The sequence below is a fragment of the Mesocricetus auratus genome, unplaced genomic scaffold (genome assembly GCF_017639785.1).
Source record: "Mesocricetus auratus isolate SY011 unplaced genomic scaffold, BCM_Maur_2.0 Super-Scaffold_100025, whole genome shotgun sequence".
NCBI lineage: Eukaryota > Metazoa > Chordata > Mammalia > Rodentia > Cricetidae > Mesocricetus > Mesocricetus auratus.
Window position 1 is genome coordinate 20,112,208 of NW_024429206.1, and position 24,058 is coordinate 20,136,265.

At 45.9% G+C, this 24,058-nt stretch overlaps 1 protein-coding gene across 1 annotated transcript in view; it reads left to right on the plus strand.

Moving 5' to 3' along the window:
* The first annotated feature begins 828 nt into the window (after positions 1–828).
* The window catches only part of Nipsnap2 (nipsnap homolog 2), a 29,846-nt gene continuing 6,616 nt past the window's right edge, over positions 829–24,058 (plus strand). The window contains exons 1-7 of the mRNA XM_005080330.4: positions 829–980; positions 11,200–11,339; positions 11,423–11,468; positions 16,409–16,503; positions 16,933–17,003; positions 17,896–18,036; positions 19,847–19,878. Of these exons, the coding sequence (XP_005080387.1) occupies positions 904–980; positions 11,200–11,339; positions 11,423–11,468; positions 16,409–16,503; positions 16,933–17,003; positions 17,896–18,036; positions 19,847–19,878 (602 nt within the window). The 5' untranslated portion in view covers positions 829–903. The remainder of the gene's footprint in view (positions 981–11,199; positions 11,340–11,422; positions 11,469–16,408; positions 16,504–16,932; positions 17,004–17,895; positions 18,037–19,846; positions 19,879–24,058) is intronic.

A 24,058-nucleotide genomic window follows, 5' to 3' on the forward strand; every position in this document is an offset into this window, starting at 1 on the left:
GGGAGCGTTAAGGTCATCCCCTACAGCACGACCCCGAAGCCAGCCTGAGCTACAAGATACCCTGTCTCAAACAAACCACAAAAAATGCAAAATAACAGCCAGCCATGAGAGATCAAGCCAGTAATTCCAGCATGGGGGTGGGCTGAGAGGAGGGACTGCCATGGGTTTGAGGACAGCCTGGGCTACTGTGGGAGACTCTGTCTCAAATACGTGTGTGTGTGTGTGTGTGTGTGTGTCTTTGTGTGTCTGAGAGAGAGAGGTTGATTGATTGATTGATTGATTGATTGATTGATTGATTGATTGATTTGGGGGAGATGACATTTACTCGCTAAAAACAGGGCTGGAGAGATGGCACAGAGGTTAAGAGCACTGACTGCTCATCCAGAGATCCTGAGTTCAATTCCCAGCAACCACATGGTAGCTCCCAGCCATCTGTCATAAGATCTGGTGCCCTCTTCTGACCTGCAGGCATACATGCAGACAGAACACTGTATCCATAATAAATAAATAAAATCTATTTACAAAAAACTCCAAAAGTAGTTTGTAAAGAGTGGGTCCCTGTTATAGTCTCTGGATTCTCCTATCCACAAACCTACTCCTTTCTTATGGCTCTCCCCGGGTGCATTCCAGCGCTGACCACGTTCCTTTCTCGCGTCGACTTCTGTCTGGGCACTGAGCTCTCCTATGACTGATTTCAGCTGCTGGTTGGCGCGCCCCCTGGCGGCATCACCGCAGGCCGCCGCAGTGGCACGCTGCGCCCTCTGGCGGCCGCTCCCCCACACGACAGCGGCCTAGCGCCCTGCCCCGCCCTAGCCTGCTCGGCCCGGCCGGGGGAGGGGTCGCGGCGGCGGCGGCGCCGTCAGCGGCTCCCAGGCGGTAGGAGCTTCAGGCTCCGGAGCAAAGATGGCGGCACGGGTGCTGCTCGCGCGAGGAGGCCTGCTGCGGCCAGCCGCCCCTGGCAGCTTCCTGCCCGGGCTCCGGTGAGCAGCGCCGCCCTTTCCGGGGCCCGGCCGGGGAGGGGCCGCCACGGGGCGAAGGGCGCAGGGTCCCCGGGGCGGGCTGTGGGACGCCGCGGGAGGGTGGGGGACGGCCGAGGGCTGCGGCGCCTTCCGGGGCCCGTGGGGCTCAAGGTCACGGCCCAGCCGACGCCGCCCTTGCCAGAGCCGCCCCGGGCCGGGCTCGCGGGCCGCGGCTGCCCGCAGCCCCCGCGCACTGTGCTGCCCGCCGCAGCCGCGGTGCTGCGCCCCGGCTTGGGGAGAAGTGACATGATGGCAGTTCCCCCCCCCCCCCCCGCCACCCTCCCGAGGAAGCTGCACCGAGGTCCCGGCTCGGGACACAGTCTTTTGACTTAGATTTGAAAACGGAGTGGATCGGAAAAGTAATCGACAGTGGCCGGCGGTGGTAGATGGCGGTGTTCACGTTCAAACTTTTTTTCCCCCTTTCTTTTCCTGACCTCAGTAGATCTGCGTCCAGTTGTCTGAATCTGTCACCTTGACAGTTTTAACAAAATAACCTAAGGCCATTCCTAACCTACCGATAGATTTATTATTCCTTCCTTCCGTTGTGTGGTTGTTTTATTTTTAAACTGTTTTTAGGGTTTGTTTTTATTTTTATTTTATGTGTGCAAGTGTTTGCCTGCATGTATGTGTGTACCACGTATGTGCCTGGTGCCAGTGGTAGCCAGAAGGAGGTTTGGATTCCCCGGAACTGGAGTTACAGAGGGCTGTGAGCTGCCATGTGGGGGCTGGGAATTCAGTGTACAAGAGCAGCAAGTGCTCTTAACCGCTGGGCCAGTTCGTACTTTACTTTTTGATACAAGGTCTTGATACATGTATCCATGGCTGGCCCAAACTTTCTGCAAACCCGGACTGCAGTTGCAGGTGTGCGCTACCAAGCCTAGCCTTGGCTAATTGAAATGTTGCCTTTCTATTTAGCGTGGGCTTGCCCACACGAGTGTATAATTGGTTTTCTTCCACCATGTAGGTCTGGGAAATTGAACTTAGTTCATCAGACTCAGCAGCCAGTGCCGTTACCCTTTAAGCCATCTCACCAGCCCTGGAACTTTGTTTTTTTTTTAAAGATTTTTCTGTGTGTGTGTGTGTGTGTGTGTGTATTTTATACCATCATGTGTGTATGTGCACAATGGGCATACCTGGTTCCTACAGGGGTCAGAAGAAAACATCCAATCCTCTAGAACTAGAGTTACAGAGGTGGTTGTGAGCCACTACATGGGTGCTGGGAATGGAACTCTAGTCCTCTGGGAAAGGATCAAGTGGTCTTAACCACTGAGCCATCTCTCCAGACCTGTGTGAGCATTATATAATATGGCTTGTTTAATTTAGTAGCAATCTTAAATGTGGGGTGTGGATTTCAGAAGATGGGAGCCTCACAGAGACTTGGGAAAGTGTGAACTCTGTGTCAGGCCTATTGCCCTTTCTAGGACATATACATACAGCTTTTCTCTCTTTCTTTTTTCTTTCTTTTTTTTTTTTTTTTTTTTTTTTTTTTGAGACAGTGTTTCTCTGTGTAGCCCTGGCTGTCCCTGGAACTCTCTCTGTAGACCAGGTTGGCCTCGAATTCACAGACATCCACCTGCTTCTGCCTCCTACATGCTGGGCCGCAGCTGCTACTACCATACAGGAACAGATGCAACTTGTAGATGCAAATTATTTAAATCACCTGCAATATGTTTCCGAGTTAAATGAACAGACAACTTTCACATCTGTGGCTACTGAACAAGCAACCCGAGCCCCCTAAAGTTTGTATTTTGCTCCTTGGAAAACAGGTTTCAGACAGCTAAATCCAAGGTGTTCACTCAAAACCTAATGTAAAGCTAGCATATTAGAGATCTGGACCTATCAGGTACCCCTGCTTCCTGCTGGAGCCAAATACCCTGTGGTTCCTTGAAGACACACTCACCCTTTCCTGTCCCTTTCTGCCAGTCCTTTCTGGGAACACAGAGAAGAGGACGGAGGGAGGACCCAGGACAGTTTAGAACCATGTAAAGTTTGAGGTGCTGGCCATTCAAATGAAAACACCGAATGTCGGGCTGTGGGCAGCTGGTGGGAATTGTCAGGATATAGGAACGTTGCTAGATACCTGGGTCTCTTTATACTGTGTGTGTGTGTGTTTATTGAGTTTTGTTTTCAAGCCGCAGTGATGGATGGGATTGTTTTAAAAAGACTCTGGCTAGTGCAGAAGCTGAGGAGCAAGCCCTGGTGTGTGTAATATTTACAGGCTGATTGGATAGAGGAGACTGAGCCAGCCAGGGAGACGGGGAAAGAGCAGCTGGCGCCAGCAGTATGTGACAGCTGTCAGAGGAGGATATTTATTGGGCTGCTCAGCCGTGCCTGACACTGGCTGAAAGGTTAAGTAAGATGACATAAAAAAAAAAAAAAAGGACAGGCTTACCTACAGGAGCGTTGGGGTGACCTTGCAACATGAGTTTCGGGAAGGGATCAGCGCTTTGTGGGAGTCCCGTACTTGGGTTCTCTGTAGTTCATCTTATTTAGCTGTGGTTTGTACTAGGCCCAGAGTTCTCGGCTGTTTACTAGACTAATGCCTGAAGGTATTGGGAAGGATTTAGTACCCAAGATTCAGTTCATGTCCCTCTCACAAAGCTGTTCTCTTCCCAATAACAGAACATCTCCCATTGTCCAGGCCAGAAATCTGGCCTTCTCCAAGCCTATGCTACCTCCCACCTGCCTTCTAATTGGTTGTCAGACCTGTCGTTTCTGCTTCCAAATGTCTCCGCTCCCATTACCCTTTACCAGAGGCAACCCTTATCTGGATTCCTATGAAGAGTGTGAACCTGATCCCCGCATTGAAGGGGACAGATGATAAAAAAATTCTAAGAGGATATTTTTCCCATTATGAAAACCTATTAGCAAGAAGAAACAAACAAAAAAACTATTAGCCAGGTTATGGTGGCTGGAGAGATGGCTCAGTAGTTAAGAGTGTACTATTGCAGAAGACCTGAGTTCGGATCCTAGCATCTACATCAAGCACTTCATAAGCACCTATAACTCCAGTTTCCAGGGGATCTGGCCCCTCTGGGGACCTGCACCCTCAAGCTCATACTCCCCTCCCCCATACATATACACACAATTAAAGGTAAAAAGGCTACAGTCAGTACTTGGGAAAGTGAGGTAAGAGGATTTTGAGTTGAAGGCCGGGCTGGACTACATAATGAGAGTCTGTCTCACCCTTTGCAACCCCCCCAACACACACAAGAAGATCTCATATAAACCCTGACTGGATCCTAATCCTTCCCTCCCTTCCCCAACACCCCTCCCAAGAAAAGTAATAAAATCCATTTGGAAGACAATGGAAACATTTAATAGAGAATGGGTGTAGATATTAATGTTTCTTAGAGGTGATAATAGTATATGGACTTCTCTTTGTTCTCTGGAGATGTATGTTAAAGTACTTAGTTAGTTAGTTAGTTAGTTAGTTAGTTAGTTAGTTAGTTAGTTTTTCAAGACAGGGTTTCTCTGTGTAGCCCTGGCTATCCTGAAACACACTCTGTAGACCAGGCTGGCCTTGAACTCACAAAGACCCACCTGCCTCTGCTTCCTCAGTGCTGGGACTAAAGGTGTGTGCTGCCACCACCTGGCCTCATTTATTTATTTATTGAGACAAGGTCTCACTGCGTTGCCTGGCTGGCCTGGAACTCTCAGTGAAGACCAGCCTGGTCTCGAACTCAGAGATCTGCCTGCACCTCCCTCCTGAGTGCTGGCATTAAAGGTGTAAACCACCATCCCTGGCATATGCCGCCGTATTAAGGTTGTATCAGGTCTATACAACTTTCAAATCTATTAAAGTTAAAAAGAAAATGTTTTAAAAGATAACGCATTAAGTTTTTTATCTACATGGAATGCATAAGTCATCTTATTTCACCTTATCTGTGTTTGGAGTTTTTCTAAATGAAAAACTTGGGAATGAGGTCTCTTGCAGCAGAGCAGGAGTTAGGTTTATGGAGTAATGCAGCCTTACTGCCCTCCCCCCATGCCTCCTCGCTGCAGTATTTCCCCTTGGCTTTAGCCATTACTAGCTCTTAAAACGCTCTTCCTCCCATGGCTCTCCTCTGCCCCTTTAGCTCAACAGGTACGTCAGGTGCCTCTCCTCTCCAGGCCAACCGAGAGAGACCCCGCCTCCTCCATCTTCCCCCGTTCCTCTCTGTCACAGAACTCATGTCACACTGGCTGTGGTCATGTTTCCCTGTTCTCACTGCAGACTCAGCTCTTGGAGCTCAGGGCTAGGTTTCTTCTTCCATCCATCCTTCCACACTGGCCCAACCCCTAACACGTGCAGTCAGCCAATACTGGAGGGTCAGTGAGTACCGCCACAGTGCTGCTGTGTGGCCTGAATGTTACATTCTTTTTCTTTTCTTTTCCTTTTGTTTTTCTTTTTTCTTTTTTTTTTTTTTTTTGTGGTTTTTCGAGACAGGGTTTCTCTGTATTGTTTTGGAGCCTATCCTGGCACTCACTCTGTAGACCAGGCTGGCCTCCAACTCACAGAGATCCGCCTGCCTCTGCCTCCCGAGTGCTGGGATTAAAGGCGTGCACCACCACCACCACCACCACCACCCGACTTTAAATTCATTTTCTTTCTTCATTTTGCTCTGACTAAACCTTAGTGCTGTCTTCTTACCTTTGTCAGGGTCTTTTGGGGTTGTCTTTGTGGGGAGGTTTTGTTTTTTTGTTTGTTTGTTTTGTTGGTTTTATTTTGCTTTGAGACAGGATTTCACAGTCTAGCCCTGGCAGGCCAGGAACTTGATATGTGGATCAGAGTAGCCTCAAACTCAGAGATCTGCTGGACTCTGCCTCTGCCCCTCCCGGGTGCTAAGATTCACAGGCTTGGCGGGATTTTTTTTTCCTTTAGTGCTGGGGTTGGAACCCAGGATCTCACTCATACTATGAGAGCACTCTTCATTAAGCTACACCCTTGCCCCAGAAAATATCTTTTGAAACTATTCTTTCCTTCCTCCCTGTATCCGTTGCCTGAGCATCAGCCTGTCCTTTGTCCCTCCCACTGAGTGTTTACTGCCTGCTTCCTTCTAAAAAGGTTGTGTCGCTGCAGTAGGGTCCCGGAACTGCACTCCCCGCCCTTGCTGCTGGCTCCCTGCTTCCAGGCTGCCTTCCATGCTTGTTTTGAAAACTGCTGGCATCGCACCATATCCAGCTGTAACTCGCAGGGTCCCAGCCACCCTGCCCGTGTGGGCCCCTCTTCCGGTCGCTCTCGCTTCCCTCTCTCTGCTCTCCCGCCTTACTGAGCTTTTTGCTGTCCCAGACGTCTGCCATCCATTTCCATGACACCGTGTCCTTGTACATGTTGTTCTCTCCTACTAGAATTGTCACCTGCCTTGTCCATCTGTGCTACTTGGCCTCCAGGGCAGAGCTGCGGTATCTCTACTGGAGCCCTGGCTCCCATTCCAAGCTGATGATTCCCTCCCTTGAGCTCTGGCTGTGTTTGTCGGCTTTGGGCATCTGGCCGAACTTGGTATCATCAAAGCCTAGTGTACAAAGCTTATTCTAAAGTCCAGTATTTGATAGAAAGTGGGGAACCCTCCAACCCGTGTGTGTGTGTGTGTGTGTGTGTGTGTGTGTGTCTGTCTGTCTGTCTGTCTGCCTGCCTGCCTGCCTTCCTTTCTGTTTGTCTGTCTTTCTGCCCGTGGTTGTCAGTAAGAACCCAAGCCTGGCCTGGATCTTATCTCTGGCTGCTCTTGGCATAACTCTCTCCATATGTGGCTTATACAATGAGATAGACTGGACATGCATCCTGTGCCCAGGACTGGACATTATCATATGAGCTTTGGTCAGCTGAGACCTGACACCCAAAAAGATTTCAAAGTCTGTCACTTAAAGCCAGGCTCACATTCAGCCAGAGAGATGTGTATTTGGGAGGCGTCCCCATTGGTAAAAACACTTTGAATGTTGTTGGTGCTTGCCGCCTCCTAGCTCGCCGTCTGGTCTCTCTGAGGCAGTCTTTTGCAAGACATACGTTGCTCGTTGTTTTGCTCCCCTGATGGGATGCCACAGGCAGAAGACATCTACCAGGCCACGGAAAGAAATGTGTGTTTATTAACTTTTAATACCCTAAGCCCTAAGGAAAAAGAGAAAAGTGTCACTGGGTTTTTCCACTCTATATTTAGCATGCAAATAATTCTTTGTTAGATTTACATATATAAAGTATCAAATGCAATAAAAAATTAAATAGCTCTGTGTGTGTGTATATAATGCATGCTTGTCTGCATTTCTGAAGGATACATTAGAAACAATTAGAGTGGTACACAGTGGTACATGCCTGTAATATGAGCACTTAGGAGGGAGAGACAGAAAAATCAAGAGTTCAAAGCTAGCCTCAGCTACATAGTGAATTTCAGGTCAATCTGGGCTATGTGAGACTAGATCTAATAAAAGAAAACCAAATACACTCAAATGCCGAATAAATATTGATGAAAGGGAGAAAAATTCATAGTAATTGCTTTGGTCTTAAGTGAAATTCCTAGTGAAGTATTACTTTTTTTTTTTTTACCATTTTCATTGTACTTTGGTGGTGGTGGTTGAGACAAGAGTCTCACACTGTAGGCTAGTTTGGTGTGCAACTCACTGTGTAGACCAGGCTGGTCTCAAACTTGAGACAGTTTTCCTGGCTCAGCCTCAACTAGGTACTAGGTAAATAGGTCATAATTTTTAATACTAACTGGTAATAACTTATTTAAACAAAAAAGTTCCACAATTTAAATTTTTCCTTATTTTTATGTGTATGGATGTTTTGTGTACACGTATGTCTGTGCACCATGTGTGTGCCGAGTGCCCTTGGAGGCCAGGAGACGGCGCTGGATTCCCTGAGACGAGAACTACAGACAGCTGTGAGCTGCCGTGTGTGTGTGTGTGTGTGTGTGTGTGTGTGTGTGTGTGTGTGTGTGTGTGTGTGTGTGTGTGCTGGGAATCTCACACTGTATACCCCCTCCCCACATCCTCCCCCCAGCTTCGTGTCATCTCTTCTGTAACCTGTCCCCCAGGTCCAGTGAATGGTACCTGTGTGCACATGATTGTGGGACACCCACTAAAGCAACTGTCCTCAGCCTTCCTAATGCTGCGACCTTTAATACAGCTCCTCACGTTATGGTGACCCCTCCCAACCATACAATTCTTTCATTGCTGCTTCATAACTGGAATTTTGCTCCTGTTATGAATCGTAATGTAAATGTCTGTGTTTTCCAGTGGTCTTAGGAGACCTGTGAAAGGGCCGTTCGACCCCCAAAGGGATTGAGACCGCAGGTTGAGCACAGCTGCATAAGGCATAAGCACCTCTACCAGGAGCCATGCTGGTAACACAAATGGCTGGGCAGACAGCTCAGCACTGAAAATCACTGCTGCTCTGGCAGAGGACTCAGGATTGGTCCCCAACACCCACATGGTACTCAGCCATCTGTAACTCTAGTTCTTGGGATCTTATTCCCTCTTTTAAACCCCTTCAGGAACAAGCCACACATCTGGTATACATACATATATGCAGGCAAAACACTTATACACAAAAAATAATCTTTTTTTTCCCCCCTTTTTGGTTTTCCAAGACAGGGTTTCTCTGTGTAACAGTGCTGGCTGGCCTGGAACTCTCTTTGTAGCCCAGTCTGGCCTTGAACTCACAGAGACCCAACTACCTCTGCCTCTCCAGTGTTGGGATTAAAGGCATGTGCCACCACTGCACAGCTAGGCAGTGTGGTTTTTTTGTTTTGTTCTGGTTTGGTTTTTGGGGTTTTTTTTTTTTTTCGAAAAAGGGTTTCCTGTGTGCTTTGGAGGTTGTCCTGGAACTCGCTCTGTAGACCAGGCTGGCCTCAAACTCACAGAGATCCGCCAGCCTCTGTCTCCCGAGTGCTGGGATCAAAGGCATGCGCCACCAACGCCCGGCTGGCTCTCTGGTATTTTGAAAGATAAGTAAAGGCTGTGAAAAAGCTGACAGGGACTAAGAGGGCCTGTCTGGCTTGAGCAGTGGCATAGGTAAGAATCATGGGTTCTGTGCTCTGTGTACAGTTCACAGGGGAGTCAGTAAGCAAGCTGCCGGTGCCAGAGGTACCACCCCCGAGGTTTTCATCCACTATCCTACGTAAAGATGAGCGCAAGGCAGAGGGCTCGGGAAGAGACTAAAAGCAGAAAGTTTCAGGGGTACACTGATAAAAACAGCTCATCCAGAGTAGACGGAAGGGCCAGCTAAAGATGGTAGAAGCAGAATACTGCAAACTTTCCAAAGAAGGAGGGGCAACAGTTCTTAAGAAAGAAAAAAAAAAAGTAGTGCAGTTATCCTCTTCAAAACCCTATTGGTGATGGGCGGTGGTGGCGCATACCTTTAATCCCAGCACTCAGGAGGCAGAGGCAGGCGGATCTCTGTGAGTTCGAGGCCAGGCTGGACTGACAGCCTCCAAAACAATACAGAGAAACTCTGTCTCATAAAAACCAAAAAAAAAAAAGAAAAGAAAAGAAACCACATAGAATTTGTCACCCCGCCCTCCTTGCTGATGTGGCTCTGGCTGTACTTTCAGTGAGGCAGAACCACTGGAACAGGTAACTCATCTGGCAAGAGTAGCTTCAGGCCACGTGCCAACGAGCCGTCTTTCCAATAATCTGTTGTACTCTGGAGGATAGGAGAAACCAGTATTCAGATGACTTTATGCGTGTTTCTAAGACTTGTCTATAACCACGTAAACAACAAGGTGAGGCTTAGAGAAAACATTTCAAACATTCCATGTGCACGGGTGTTCTGCCTGCATGCCTCTTGCGTGCCTGGCAGCCATGAAGGCCAAAAGAAAGCTCCAGGTTCCCTGAAGTTGGGGTTACAGACAGCTGTGAGCCAGTGCAGAGGTGCTAGGACTCGAACCCTAGACCTCTGCAAGGGCAGCCAGTGCTCTTCACTGTGGGCCATCTCTTGTCCAACGCCCAAAACAAATTTTAATGTGTACCAGACATGGCAACACACACCTTTAATTCTAGCATTCAAGAGGCAGTGGCCGGTGGATTTCTGTGAGTTTGAGGGCAGCCTGGTCCGCTTAGCAAGTTCCGGGCCCCACTCAAAGCAGTATTGGGAGACCCTACCTCATATAAACAATGAAAGTGGTATGCACCTATAATCAGAAGCCAGAGGATTGCCCCAAATTTGAAGCCAGCCTAGATACATAGGAAGGTCCAGGCCAGCCAAAGATGTATAAAAAAAAGTAAATTAGCATTTTAATTTTTTATTGAAAAAAATGTGCTATGATTCATTTAAAGATTCTTCAAAATAAGTTTGTTTTGTACATTCAAAGACTGGATTGGTGACAGAAACAAACACTGTATTATATTGGTAAAAAAGAATCTATGCAGCCCAGGCCGGCCTCAAGCTCTCTATCTCCCTGCCTTAGCCTCTGGAGGGTTGTTTAGACTGTTTACCATTTTTAGTTATGTCTGTGTGTGGGTATGTACGTGTGAGTGCAGTGCCCACAGAGGTCAGAGCAATGGGGTCCCCTGGAGATGGAATTAAGGGTGGTTGACAGCTGCCTCATGTGGATACTGGGAACTCAAGTCCTCTGCAAGAACAGCAATACATATTCTAAACTGTAGCGCCATCTCTCCAGGCCCCAGAAGCAACTTTTTAAGCCCTTTCTGTGTATCAGATGCTATTCTTAGTGTTTTAAGTGTGTACATCTTTTTGCACTTAAAAATGTGTAAAAATGGGGCCAGCAAAATGGCTCAGAGGCTAGAAGCACCTGTGGTACAGTCCTGATGACCTGAGTTAATTCCCAAAATGCACCTTAAAAGGCCAGCTGCAGTGCCAGGCATCAACCCCAGCGCACCCATGTTGAGATGGGAGGTGGAGACAGAAGCCTGGAGGGTGCAGTGTGTCAGGAAGGAGAGAAATGACTCTCGTCACTCTGACCTCCACGTCCTTGCTATGACACACACACACCTACACTCACAGAGACCCCAGACTGCTTAATAACCACTCTTTAAATTAGTGTGTAAAGTGAGTTTCATTTATTTCTCTAATAATAGGTTTTGTGTATTTATCCTTGCACCTTGTTCATCTTGCCTCCCCCATAGGGTGGGGGGTAATGGAAAGCTGGCATGCTTCCGAAGTGTGACAGAACTTAAGGACACTAAGGTCCCCTAAGGTCTTCACACTTGTGAATAGAGTCAAGAAGCTGCTTCCATTCTTCCCTAGGACAGTGACATCCTCAAGTCACAGACCCCGGGAAGACAGCTGGCTCAAGTCCTTATTTGTCCGAAAAGTGGATCCCAGGAAAGATGCCCACTCCAACCTCCTGGCCAAGAAGGAGACGAGCAGTCTGTACAAGTTACAGTGTGAGTAGCGACGCCTCTGCCCTCCAGCTTGGCTCAGTCCGTCCGTCCCATAAGTTCATCATCGCATTTTCTTTTCGTTTCAGTTCACAACGTTAAGCCAGAATGTCTAGACGCATACAACAAAATTTGGTGCGTATCTCAAGCTATCACTCCCTGGGGTGGATGGGAGTGCGTGCAATGATCATACGTGTCGGCTCTGCTAACGCTCCATGGCAGAGGAGAGACCTTTGATCTCCCTAAGGCTGAATGTTCAAAGGTTGGCTTAGTTGGGGGGTGAGGGGACTGCCAGTGGCCTTTTAAGGTTTTTTTTTTTTTTTATTTTGGTTTGGTTTGTTTTGGTTTTTACGAGACAGGGTTTCTCTGTATTGTTTTGGAGGCTGTCGGTCCAGCCCGGCCTCAAACTCACAGAGATCCTCCTGCCTCTGCCTCCCGAGTGCTGGGATTAAAGGCGTGCACCACCAACGCCCAGCTGGCCTTTTAGTTTTAAGCACTCACACAGTGCTTCACCCAGGAAGACCCTCCAAGCCTTGAATCTGTGACTCTAGCCTTGAATCTGTCCAGGCCTTCCTGGCTGCCTGTGGGTAAAGAACTCCCTTGTCTGGACAGCTTGGAGTGTTAGCAATTACAACTAGGACCTCCATTGTTTTTCCCTAAGTAAAACTGCCACATTGAAGTCCTGTGTGAGGAACTGGGGTGGGCTTGGTGACAAGGTCTGTAATGCACATGGAAGGTAAAGACAGGCAGATCAGGAGTTCAGAGTCATTCTTGACTATGTAGTGAGTTTCAGGCTGGAGGGCAGCTTGGGCTGCAATGTGAAACTCATTCTAAAACTTCAAAAAGCTAGACACATGTAGTGTTGCATGCCTTTAATGCCAGCCAGAGGGAGGCAGATCTCTGAGTTTGAGGCCAGGCTGGTCTACACAGTGAGTTCCAGGCCAATGCACTATCTGGTTATTTTTTCCCAATAAATTAAAAATAAAGGATCTGGAAGGATGGCTCAGTAGTTCAGAGCGCTTGTTGCTCTTGCAGAGGGACCTGGGTTCAGTTCTCAGCACCCACATGACTAGTAATGACTGCCTTAGCTGCTTTCCTTTTGCTGTGCTGAGACGCCATGACCACAGCAACTTACAGAAGAAACGTTTTCTTTGGGGCTTGCCATTTCAGAGGGTGAGTCTGTTGGCCACCGTGGTTGGGAGCACGGCAGGCAGGCAGAGCAGAAGTCCACAGCTTATATCCTGATCCAGAAGCATGAAGCAAAGAGAGGGAATGGCATGGGTTTTGGAAACCTCAGAGTCTACCCCACCATGACACACCTCCTCCAACAAGACCGCATCTCCTAATCCTTCTTAAACTAAGTTTCACCTACTGGAGACCAAGCATTCAAATATATGAACCTATGGGATCCATTCTCATATAAACCACCACAGTTCCAATGGTTATAGCGCCCTCTTCTGACCTCCACAGTCATTGCATGCACACAGTGCACAGACAAACATGCAGGCAAAACTACCTATACACATAAAATAAAAATAAATCTTGGCTGCCTGTGGTGGCACATGGCTTTAATCCCAACTCTTGGGAGACAGAGACAGGCAGATATCTTTAGCTTGAGTCCAGATTGGTCTACAAAGAGAGTACCAGGATATCCAGGGTTATGTAGAGAAACCCTGTTTCAAATAATAATAACAACCTTAAAGTAATAAACGTGACCAAAACCAAAAATGTTTATCTGTTAGTTTTTCCTTCAGAAAATATTTTCTCTGTGTGTATGCTTCTGTGGGTCATCTTTCTTGTCCTGTCTGTGTCCTATCTTAGACTCCTGACTGTGTGTCTTATATGTGTTTGGACTGCTTGTGTCCTATCTTAGACTCCTGACTGTGTGTCTTATGTGTGTTTAGACTGCTTGTGTCCTATCTTAGACTCCTGACTGTGTGTCTTATATGTGTTTAGACTGCTTGTGTCCTATCTTAGACTCCTGACTGTGTGTCTTATGTGTGTTTGGACTGCTTGTGTCCTATCTTAGACTCCTGACTGTGTGTCTTATATGTGTTTGGACTGCTTGTGTCCTATCTTAGACTCCTGACTGTGTGTCTTATGTGTGTTTAGACTGCTTGTGTCCTATCTTAGACTCCTGACTGTGTGTCTTATGTGTGTTTGGACTGCTTGTGTCCTATCTTAGACTCCTGACTGTGTGTCTTATATGTGTTTGGACTGCTTGTGTCCTATCTTAGACTCCTGACTGTGTGTCTTATATGTGTTTGGACTGCTTGTGTCCTATCTTAGACTCCTGACTGTGTGTCTTATGTGTGTTTAGACTGCTTGTGTCCTATCTTAGACTCCTGACTGTGTGTCTTATGTGTGTTTAGACTGCTTGTGTCCTATCTTAGACTCCTGACTGTGTGTCTTATATGTGTTTGGACTGCTTGTTGACTCCTGACTGTGTGTCTTATGTGTGTTTGGACTGCTTGCACCCACTTTAAACTCAACACCACAAATCACCCACTCTCTTTCTGTCCCTGCCTTGTTATATTTAACTCTTTCCTGGGTTCTGGGACATCAGTCACTGAGGGCTTGCCGTTAGGTTCCCGGTACGCTCCTCCTCTCTCCACAGTTACCTTCTCTTCTGGCTGCCCTCCTGGCTGGAGTGACCAGCCCCTTATCTCCCTAGCAGCCCGTTACCCAAGATCCTGTCAGGTTGATCTGTCTGAGTTCTGTTTTCTTCCCTCATAGTGGTTTGTTTTTGTTTGTTTTTCCTTTCCTTTAGAACTTTGAGCAGCGCTTGATCCCACAGCCTGACTGCCGCCTGGCCTTTAGGGGCCCCTGCCAAGAGATTGCACCCAACCCACCCTGTCCTCAGTACAAACACCACCTATCTCCCGGCCTCCGCTTAGATAAGGCGTGGGCTTGTAAGAGCAGCTTTGGGGCCCTGTGCAAAGACTGATTCCATATGTGAGTCTATGAGGGCCGAGGGCCCACTGTCAGCCCTCCATCCCCACCCAGACCTTTCTGGACCCCACCTCAATTGTCCATACTGACATCACTCCCCTGCGGCGGTAGCTTCACTGCACAGTTGTTTATTTCCTGGTCACATCAGGGCACAGAAAGAAACTCATCCTGAATTTATTCTCCCCCACCCCAGATCTGCGTTATTTCTGACCAGTCCTGACTTTTATATCAGGCACATCTAATATCATATTTTAAGTTAAAGAAAATCAATGTACACAAAAAAGCAAAGGTCACCTCTCAAGAAATAGGCGAGCTATCTTTGGTGGTGCATGCCTGTGATTCCATAATTCTAGAACCTGAGGCAGGATTGGAGTTCAAGGCCAGCCAGGAATATGTAGTGACAAGGCCTTGTCGCAAAAGCAACAACAAGATTAGATGGATGTCATAGCATGTAACTCTTATCAGACATTGGCAACCTGGAGGATGGGAGGCGGAGGCAGGAGATCATTACAAGTTTGAAGCCCTTGTAGTTTCCACAGCAAGTTCCAGGTTGGCCAGGGCTACACAGCAAAACCCTGTCTCAGTCTAGATAGATAGATAGATAGATACATAGATACATACATACATACATAGATACATACATAGATACATACATAGATAGATACATAGATAGGTAGGAAACACTGGGAGCTAGAGAGATGGCTCAGTGGTTAAGAGCACTGGCTGCTCTTCCAGAGGTTCTGAGTTCAATTCCCAGCACCCACATGTTGGCTCACTACCATCTGCAGTGGGCTCTGATGCCGTCTTTTGGCCTGCAGGCATATGCAGACAGAGCACTCATAGAAAAAAAATAATAAATGACAACTTGTAGTACTTGTCTCCAGCCTACTATAATTATGATGGGCTATTGGCAGATAAATGGAGCCAGTAACATTTCTTTTTTTTCTCAGTTTTTTGAGACAAGGCCTAGGATTAATTTTCTGTGTAGCCAGGCATGGTGGCATACTCCTATAATGCCAGTACCCAGGAAAAATCAGTCCCAAGTTTAAGGTCATTAGCAACTACACAAGACCCTGTCTACACCCTAGGAAGGTTTCTGTGGAGTTAAGCTTAGATATGACACCTGTTAAAAGTCACTCATGGCTGTGACTCGTCAAGGCTCAGGCACCAATCCTGTTCTTGGTGGCCCTGAATCGGTTGGTGTGTTCACTGAGTTACTTCTGAGATCCCTGTAGCTGGCTGGATTAGTGGAGCCAATGGTTCTTCGAGTGTGTATTTCCTTTTGATTCCTCCATGTTGTCACGCCGAACTGGTGGCCTTGGGGGCTGTGGAGCCTGGCTTGCTTCACACCGCTGTGTCCGACTCTGGCCTTTCTTCCCAGAGCCTGCTCTACTGCCTTACTCTGTAGCCGCCTATTGCTCACCTCTCTCTTGAATGCTCCTCTCGCTTTCTGATTTCTTCCATGATCTTGTATGTAATTCCCTTCTTTCTTTCTCTATGGGAGCCAGCAGAACTTAACTTTTGTAAACATCACATTCCTAACTAGCTCTTTCCTTCTTTCTCCTGAAATAGCAAATAACAGAGCCATCGCTCCTGGAATCTGGGACCTTTGGTCCTTTGTAAACACCTTTATCAAACTGCAGGAGTTGCTTGTAACCCTTGTAAATAACCTGGGGTTAAAACCTAAGCTGGTTTTAAATGGGTGCTGATATATGATGGAATTTGGCTAACACTTCAGTTCCGGACTTCACATCGCAAATATGCCGTGGGGGGCTGGGGAGATGGCTCAGTGGTTTAGAGGACTTGCTACTCTCACAAAAGACTCCAGTTTGACTCCCAGCATCCACATGGTGACTTACAACCATCTGTAACTCTAGTTCCAGGGGATCTGATGCTCTCTTCTGGCCTCTGGGGGCACCAGGCACACACAGTATACAGCCTACATGCAGACAAAAACGTTTGTACACATAAAATAATTAAATCTGAAACAAACAAAACACATATGCTGTGGAGTCAGTTACTAGAACACATAGGAAGTGTTTGCATTCCAAATGATGCTTCCAGGCTGTGGATGGGGAAATATCTCACCTGTTTAATCAGCCTTGCTGTCTCTTCTCTTTAAGTCAAGAAGTGTTACCAAAGATCCATGAAGGCAAGCAGTACCCTTGTACCTTGGTGGGGACATGGAACACGTGGTATGGCGAGCAGGATCAAGCCGGTAGGAAGCAGAAGTCTTTGGGATAAATATCTTCATGCTAGTTTGCAGTTTAAATTCTTTTGTAATGTAACACTTTTTACAGTCCTTTTCAAGCCCCATTCTGGTTTCCTGGATCAAGTGATTTCTTTAGTAACTCACTGTAAAAGTTTGTTCAATTCTGTTATGGAAACTTGGTAATATGTCTCAAAGGCAAATAGAAGGCACACTACAATGTTGTACTGTGTTCCCATGGTGTATACCAGATTCATTACAGTGTTATATTGTGTTCCCATGGTGTATACAAGATACATTACAATGCTGTACTGTGTTCACGTGATGGATACAAGGCATTCTACAGTGCTGTACTGTGTTCATGTGACATGTATCTATATTGTCAAGGTAAGAGTGCCTTGACACTAAATATGTTCTGTCTTTTAAAATGCATTTCAGTCCACCTCTGGAGGTATGAAGGAGGCTATCCAGCCCTCACCGAGGTCATGAATAAACTCAAAGAAAACCAGGTAACAATTTTGAAAAAAATATAGATATAGATATAGATGTGCTTGTGTAGTCTTAGTGATACAGGATGTTCACACAGAACTTCATGAGGACATTGTTAGCAGCTTTTGTTAGTAAACCATTTAGTTTTCATAGTAGAAATTTTATCATATGAGCTCTTAAAATTGTGTGTCAGCATGAAACTACGAGTTGTATTATTATCAAAATCACAGTTCCTCCATGATAGCACATTGAAACTGACAAGACAGGACTTTACCACTGGCCTAGCGGCACGGTAGACACAGCCCTGGATTACAGTTAGAAACTGTCAGTCACATTGTTTGTTTTCTTTTTGAATTCTTGTTCATTTGTGTGAGATGCTCTCATATAGCTCAGGCTAGCCTCAAACTCCTTACATACGCAGGGATGGCCTTAAGTTCCTCTCCTACCTTCCCAAACACCAGGATCATTAATATGTGCCACTTTCCCTGGTTTATGTGGTGCTGTGGATCAAACCCCAGCTCAGTAGTTTAGAGGACTTGTTGCTCTTGTGGAAGACTGAGATTTGATTCCAACATACATGGTGGCTCACAACCATCTGTAACTCCAGTTCTAGAGGATCTAATACCCTCTTCTGACCTCCATGGATGCCAGGCATACGCATGATGCACATACATACATGCAAGCAAACATTCATACATATGAAATAGAATAAATAAATCTTTTTAAAACACAAAAAGTGTATGGAGACATTAGGAAGTGAGGAAGGATGCTGTAGTTTTTATTTCAGTGCAACAGATAAAAACTAAGATGTCTTATAACCTATCATGTGGAATGTAGTTGTTACTAAAGTATAAGTATATTTATATCTAAGTTTCTGACTATTTCATGAACATATTTTTTTTTCACCCAAAGGAATTTGTAAATTTCCGTAAAGCCAGAAGCGACATGCTTCTCTCCAGGAGGAATCAGCTGCTGTTGGAGTTCAGTTTCTGGAATGAGCCCGTGCCAAGATCAGGACCCAATATATACGAACTCAGATCCTACCAACTCCGAGTAAGTAGCAAATGCAGGCCAGCTTTCCTCATGCAGACACTAAGACAGAAGTGAGCATTGTGGTATGTGTGTTTAGCATCTTACATCTGTTGTTCAGGGGTGGTAGTGGTGATTGGAAACACAGTCTCCCATAGTCTGAGTGCTGAGATACAGACATCCAGAACCACATCAGGTTTATATTTTAATTTGATTTGTTTTCTCCCAGTCTGGTCTTTTTTTGTTTTACTTTTTATTGGGGGGGGTAGGGGGGCTTGAGACAGGGTTCCTCTGTATTGCTCTGGAGCCTGTCCTGGAATTCGCTCTGTAGACCAGGCTGTCCTCGAACTCAGAGATCTATTTGCCTCCGCCTCCAAGTGCTGGGATTAAAGGTATGCGCCACCACCGCCCGGCTGTTTTTTTTTTTCCTCTCTTTCTCTTTCTCAGCCTTTTTCTTCTCCTAAGTTGTTTTGTATTTATGGCATTATGTATAATGTTTATTAGTTGATGGTTTTCCAAGTAATTTTTTTTGAGGCTGGCTTCAAACTTGGTATGTCGCCAGGGATAGCCCTGAACTCTTGGTCCTCCTGCTTCCGCCTCCTGAGCTCTGGAGTCGCAGGTGGGCGCCACCACATCTGGTGTGCACAGTGCTGAGGATCCAACCCAGAGCTCTGTGCATGCCAGGTAAACACTATTGACTGAGCTACGTTACATCCGCAGCCCCAAATACCATTCTGTTTGAGGAAGCACCTTGAGTGCAGAGCCAGGCGCAATATACAGCAACTACACTTGCGGAATCAAGAGTGCCTAATATGCTCTGAGTGTTGCACGAATTACACAGCACTGTCGAGTAAGAATGAGAGTGAGCCAGGCCTGGTGGCCATTGTCTTTAATTCTGGTCTGGCAGGCAAACGTCTGTGAGTTCAAAGCCACCCTAGTTTATAAACCATGGAGACAGAGAAATCCTATTTCAAAAACTAACAGAAATAACTCAATAAAAAATTAAAATATTTTTTCACAACTGTCTAGATGTGTCCCTTCTGTGACTGAAAAGAAGGACCTAGATATGGCCCTTTTTTTTTTTTTTTTTTGGGTTTTTCGAGACAGGGTTTCTCTGTATTGTTTTGGAGGCTGTCCTGGAACTAGCTTTGTAGACCAGGCTGGCCTCGAACTCAGAGATCCGCCTGCCTCTGCCTCCCAAGTGCTGGGATTAAAGGTGTGCGCCACCACCGCCCGGCGATATAGCCCATTTTTAGTGATACACTCTGATTGTACATACACTAGAAAACATGGTGAATTGTGTCCAGTAACCGTCTTCTTTCTACATCCATCCTTCCCCCTTTCGCAGCCTCCAGTGGCAACAGCATTAGCAGGCGTACATTTCAGTGATGTAGTGATCACCCTTGTACTGGGAAAGTGGAGAGAGGCCCTTCAGTGCATCAAAGGATGGACTGACTGTTCCGCCATGTGAACACAGTACAGCATCTGTCCAGTGTCCTCATCTCCACCATGTGGACATGGTTCACGCTGCAGTGTATCTTAGATACACCACACGAACTCAATACAGCGTTGTAATGTATGCTGTATTCACCGTGGGGACGCAGAACAGCACTGTGGTGTGTCTTACGTCCACCTCATGAGCACAGTGCAGCACTGTAGTGTGCCTTGCGTCACCATCCGTGAAGGACTTACTCTTAGAGGGTGTGTAGGTTGTTTTCTCATGTGACACCATGGAATGCTACAGTGATGTCATTGGAACACAGCAGATAATCACAGTTTTGTTCCTGTTCTGTATATGTTCATGCAGCTAACCACAGCCTAACTTCCCTTTCAGCCAGGAACAATGATTGAATGGGGTAATTACTGGTAAGTATATTGTTGTGTTTGTTAGTCTCAGTAATTATTTTAAGCCATGCCATATATATAATTTTTTTGCCCTATTTTTTGAGACAATCTCCTGTCCCAGTCTACCTTCAAACTCAGCTATTGTAACCAAGGCAGTCCTTGAACTGATCCTGGTGCCTCCACCTCCCAAGTTCCTGGACTCCCACGTGTGTGCCACCACATCTGGCTCATATTAGAAATCCTTAGGTGAAAACAACTTAAATGCCTTGACTCAGTGCTGCAGTTTTTCAGAGTCTCTCACTACATTGCCAGGATAGTCTAGAATGCCTGGGCTCAAATGCTCCTCCTGCCTCCACCTCCAAAGACACTGGAAGACACACACCAGCATCCTTTTTTTAAGATTTCTTTTCGTTTGTGTGTCTGGGCACTTTGTCTGCATGTATGTCTGTGCACTACATGCATGCAGTACCCACAGAGTGCAAAAGAGAATGTTGGGTCCTTTGGAGCTGAAGCTATAGGCATTTGTCATCCATGTGAATGTTAGGAACCAAACTTGGGTCCTCTACAAGATCGGCAAGTGCTCTTAACCACAGAGCCATGTCTCCAGCTCTACCTGATCCCTTCTCGTTAAGTGTCTTTTTATACATTTGTCTGTGTCATTGGTAGGGCATGGTGCCTGTGGAGGTCAGAGGACAATTTACTGGAGTTGCCTCTCCTTCTGCCATGTGGATCCCAAGGATGAAACTCAGGTCATCAGGTTTCACTCAAGTGGCTTTAATCCCTGAGCCTTCTTGCTGGCCCCTGGTTTGGATAATTTGTTTTATGTTTTTATGAAAAATTTGAAACATGTACAAAACTAGAGAGAACAATATAATGGATCTCCCATTCTATACTTATTCATAAGCCTCCATAATTACTTTTTAAAGTAATTTTATTATTATTTCATGTTCATTCATGTTTTATTTGCATGTATATCTGTGTGCAGGTGTTGGATCCCTTGAAACTGGAGTTACAGACAGTTGTGAGCTGCTATGTGTGTGCTGGGAATTGAGCCCAGATCCTCTGGAAGAGCAGTCAGTGCTCTTAACCACTGAGCCAAAAAACTCTCCAGCTCTGTTCCTGTAATTATTAACACAAGCCAAACATCACATATAATCCCACCACTTAGGAGGCTAAAGGACAAGCACAAGACATAGCAAGACCCTGTCTCAAGAAACAAACAGCAAAAGAAAAACACATACACAAAGATAAATTACTAACACATGACCAGTCGTGTTTAGATCTAACTCCTCCAGGTCAGCCTCGGAGGAATTACCAAGACCACATGCTGTTCAGTCCTTAACCATTTCAGCATACATCTCTCCCAAAAGGCTTGCAAACAAAGTCTCAGTACTGTGCAGAATAGCTTCACACAGTACACTTCTTGAGGAGGATCTCGGGGATCTGGGGATTGTTACTTTAGAGCTGGGATCAACAATGCAGCTTTTTCTTTCTGCAGTTTGAGTAACAAAGTACCAATGCAAACTTACACGGATAAAACTCAAAAATCCAACTGCCCCTGCCTCCTGAGTGCTGGGATTAAAGGTGTGTGCCACCACTGCCCATCAACAGGTCGGGTTCTGGACAACTAAGGCAGCTCATAGCCATTTGTAACTCCAGTGTCGGGGGGGGGGGGGATCTTATGCCCTCTATTGGCCTCCAATGGCACTGCATATACACAGTGCACATATATGCAAGTAGACACTCATAAACATAAAATAAAAATAAACATTTTCTTTAAATGTAAGAAGTGAAGCATGAAAAATGTCGAGAGAAAGCCTTTTCTAGCCTGAAGTAGGCAAAAGTTCCTAGGTTTTATACAAAAGCTCAATTTAGCTAGGTGCGGTAGTGTACACTAGACTCCTTGCCCTGGGGAGATAGAGGCAAGAGGATCAGGAGATCAAGGCTATCCTCAGCTACATAGCAAGTTTGAAACCAGCCTAGGCTACTGAGACCTTGTCTCAAATAGAAAAGAAGTACATATTTGCTTATATACTATGATAGTACCATTTTAATCAAGGGGTTTTTGTTTATGTTTTTGAGCTATTTGTGTTAACTTACAGCAGTTTAAATGTTCATACAACTAGAATGTTACTAATTAATTTTTTTCAGAGTGAATCCACAGGTTATGTTGCAGTTACTCAGTTATTTTAAACATTCTACATAGCCAGTTCAGCATTGGATTTGTATTTTGGCATGTAGGTAACTATTAAGATGGTGGTCTCCGGAGCACACATTTCTGATTATTACCAAGTTACGGCAAGTATATTTTCTTTGCCTTCCATAACCTAATTAGAAAAGTTCAGAATGAAATTAATAATCCAGAATATTTTATCACTATCAATGAAAAACTCTTTTTTCCTCCTGAACAGTTACAGTGCACAGTTCAAGTGATTTCCTTAATTCGAGACAATTGATCACATTTGTAATTTTTATGCTGATATCTGTATAATTTGTTGGTGATCCACGGGGGATTCACAGAAGAGGAACCTGGAGGTCTTGATGGGGGTCATGCTTGGGTTCTTGGTCCTCGTGAACGATTGTGGAGGTCACAGCGTGGCCCTCGGCAAACTGGCCTCATCACTAACAGGACAGGATGCTCCTGTTTCTGAGCCCTGTTAGGTGTTAGAATTCAGTCTGTACAGTTTCCCTTCAGTGAGGGAACACGCATCAGGCCAGCTGAAGGATCGTCCTCTTTACCAGACACAGTGGTGCAAACCTGGAGTCCTAGTATTTGGGAAGCTGAGGCAAGCAAGGTCATGATTTCAAAACCTGGGCTAAGATAGTAAGGCCCTATCTCAAAAACTTTGAAGTATCCTGTCCCTCAAGGGTCATTTTTCTCACTGTGGATGTTCGTAGCCCAAATTTCAGCAGTGCTAAGCCCTTCATGTGCCTGAGACTAGGCCAGAGCCCGGCAAGTATTGACAAGGATTTCCTGGGTAATGCATGTAAGGACACCCTTCATAGGCTCCAGCTTTGCTTTCCTGGTGAGATGGGATTCCTGCATCATTTGAAGCCCAGCCTTCATTTTTATCTGCAATGATAGAAAATTGATTTTGGGAAAATGTCATTTTTTGACATTTTCAAGATTTCAGGTGATCTCATTGAATGTGGAAAACAGAGTACCTGATGCCAGTAGAAGACGTTTGAATCAAAAACAAAAACAAACAGATTTTTTTTTCAGTGTTAAATTTTGAAAACAAGGCAGGGATTGTGTTTGATTGGTTGGTTTTGGAAGGGTTTTTTGTTTTTTTTTGTTTGTTTTTCGAGGTAGGGTTTCTCTGTGTAGCTTTGGAGCCTATCCTGGCTGTGTAGACCAGGCTGACCTCGAACTCATAGAGATCCACTTGCCGCTGCCTCCCCCACTCCCACCCACCAGTGCTGGGATTAAAGGTGTGCACCATCAACTCCTGGAGGCTTTTTTTTTTTTGATGATTTGTTTTTATCAGTTTCTTTTCTTGTTTTTTGCTGTTTGTTTTTTCAAGGCAGGGTTTCTTTGTGTAGCCTTGACTGTCCTGGAACTCACTTTGTAGAACAGGCTGGCCTCGAACTCACAGAGATCCACTTGCCTCTGCCTCTCAAGTGCTGGGATCAGAAGCATGCACCAGCACTGCTTGGCCTATTTTTATCCATTTTAAAGGTGTATATGTGTTAGCACGTGCATGCACCTGGGGAGGCCAGCAGACATCAGACTGCTTGAAGCTGTGGTCACAGGTGGTCACAAGCTGTACAGAGAATTGAAACTTGGTCCTCTAGAAGACCAGCAAATGCTCTCAGCAGTGAGCCATCTCTCCAGATCCAGATGCCCATTTTAAACCATTGCAATCATGACTCTATACTGTGTGTATCAGTAGCACACATGTATGCCCTTCCTCTATACATAGTACAAAGTTTTCTCCAAAAAGAGACAAAGTTAGAGGCAGCTTCATTTGTATTAGTGAGATACAAACGGAGTCCTGACTATAGCCGAGTCTCTGTCTACTGTGAAAGAGTATCCCCTTATATCTAATTCAACACACAGGCATGGGATCCCCCATAGACAGAGTATCCTTTGGCATCTTTGGCTCCTCCCTTTCTTCTAATAAAGCAATTCTTTTTTTTTTCTTTTTTTTTTGGAGACAGGGTTTTTTTATGTGTAACAGCCCTGGCTGTCCTAGAACTC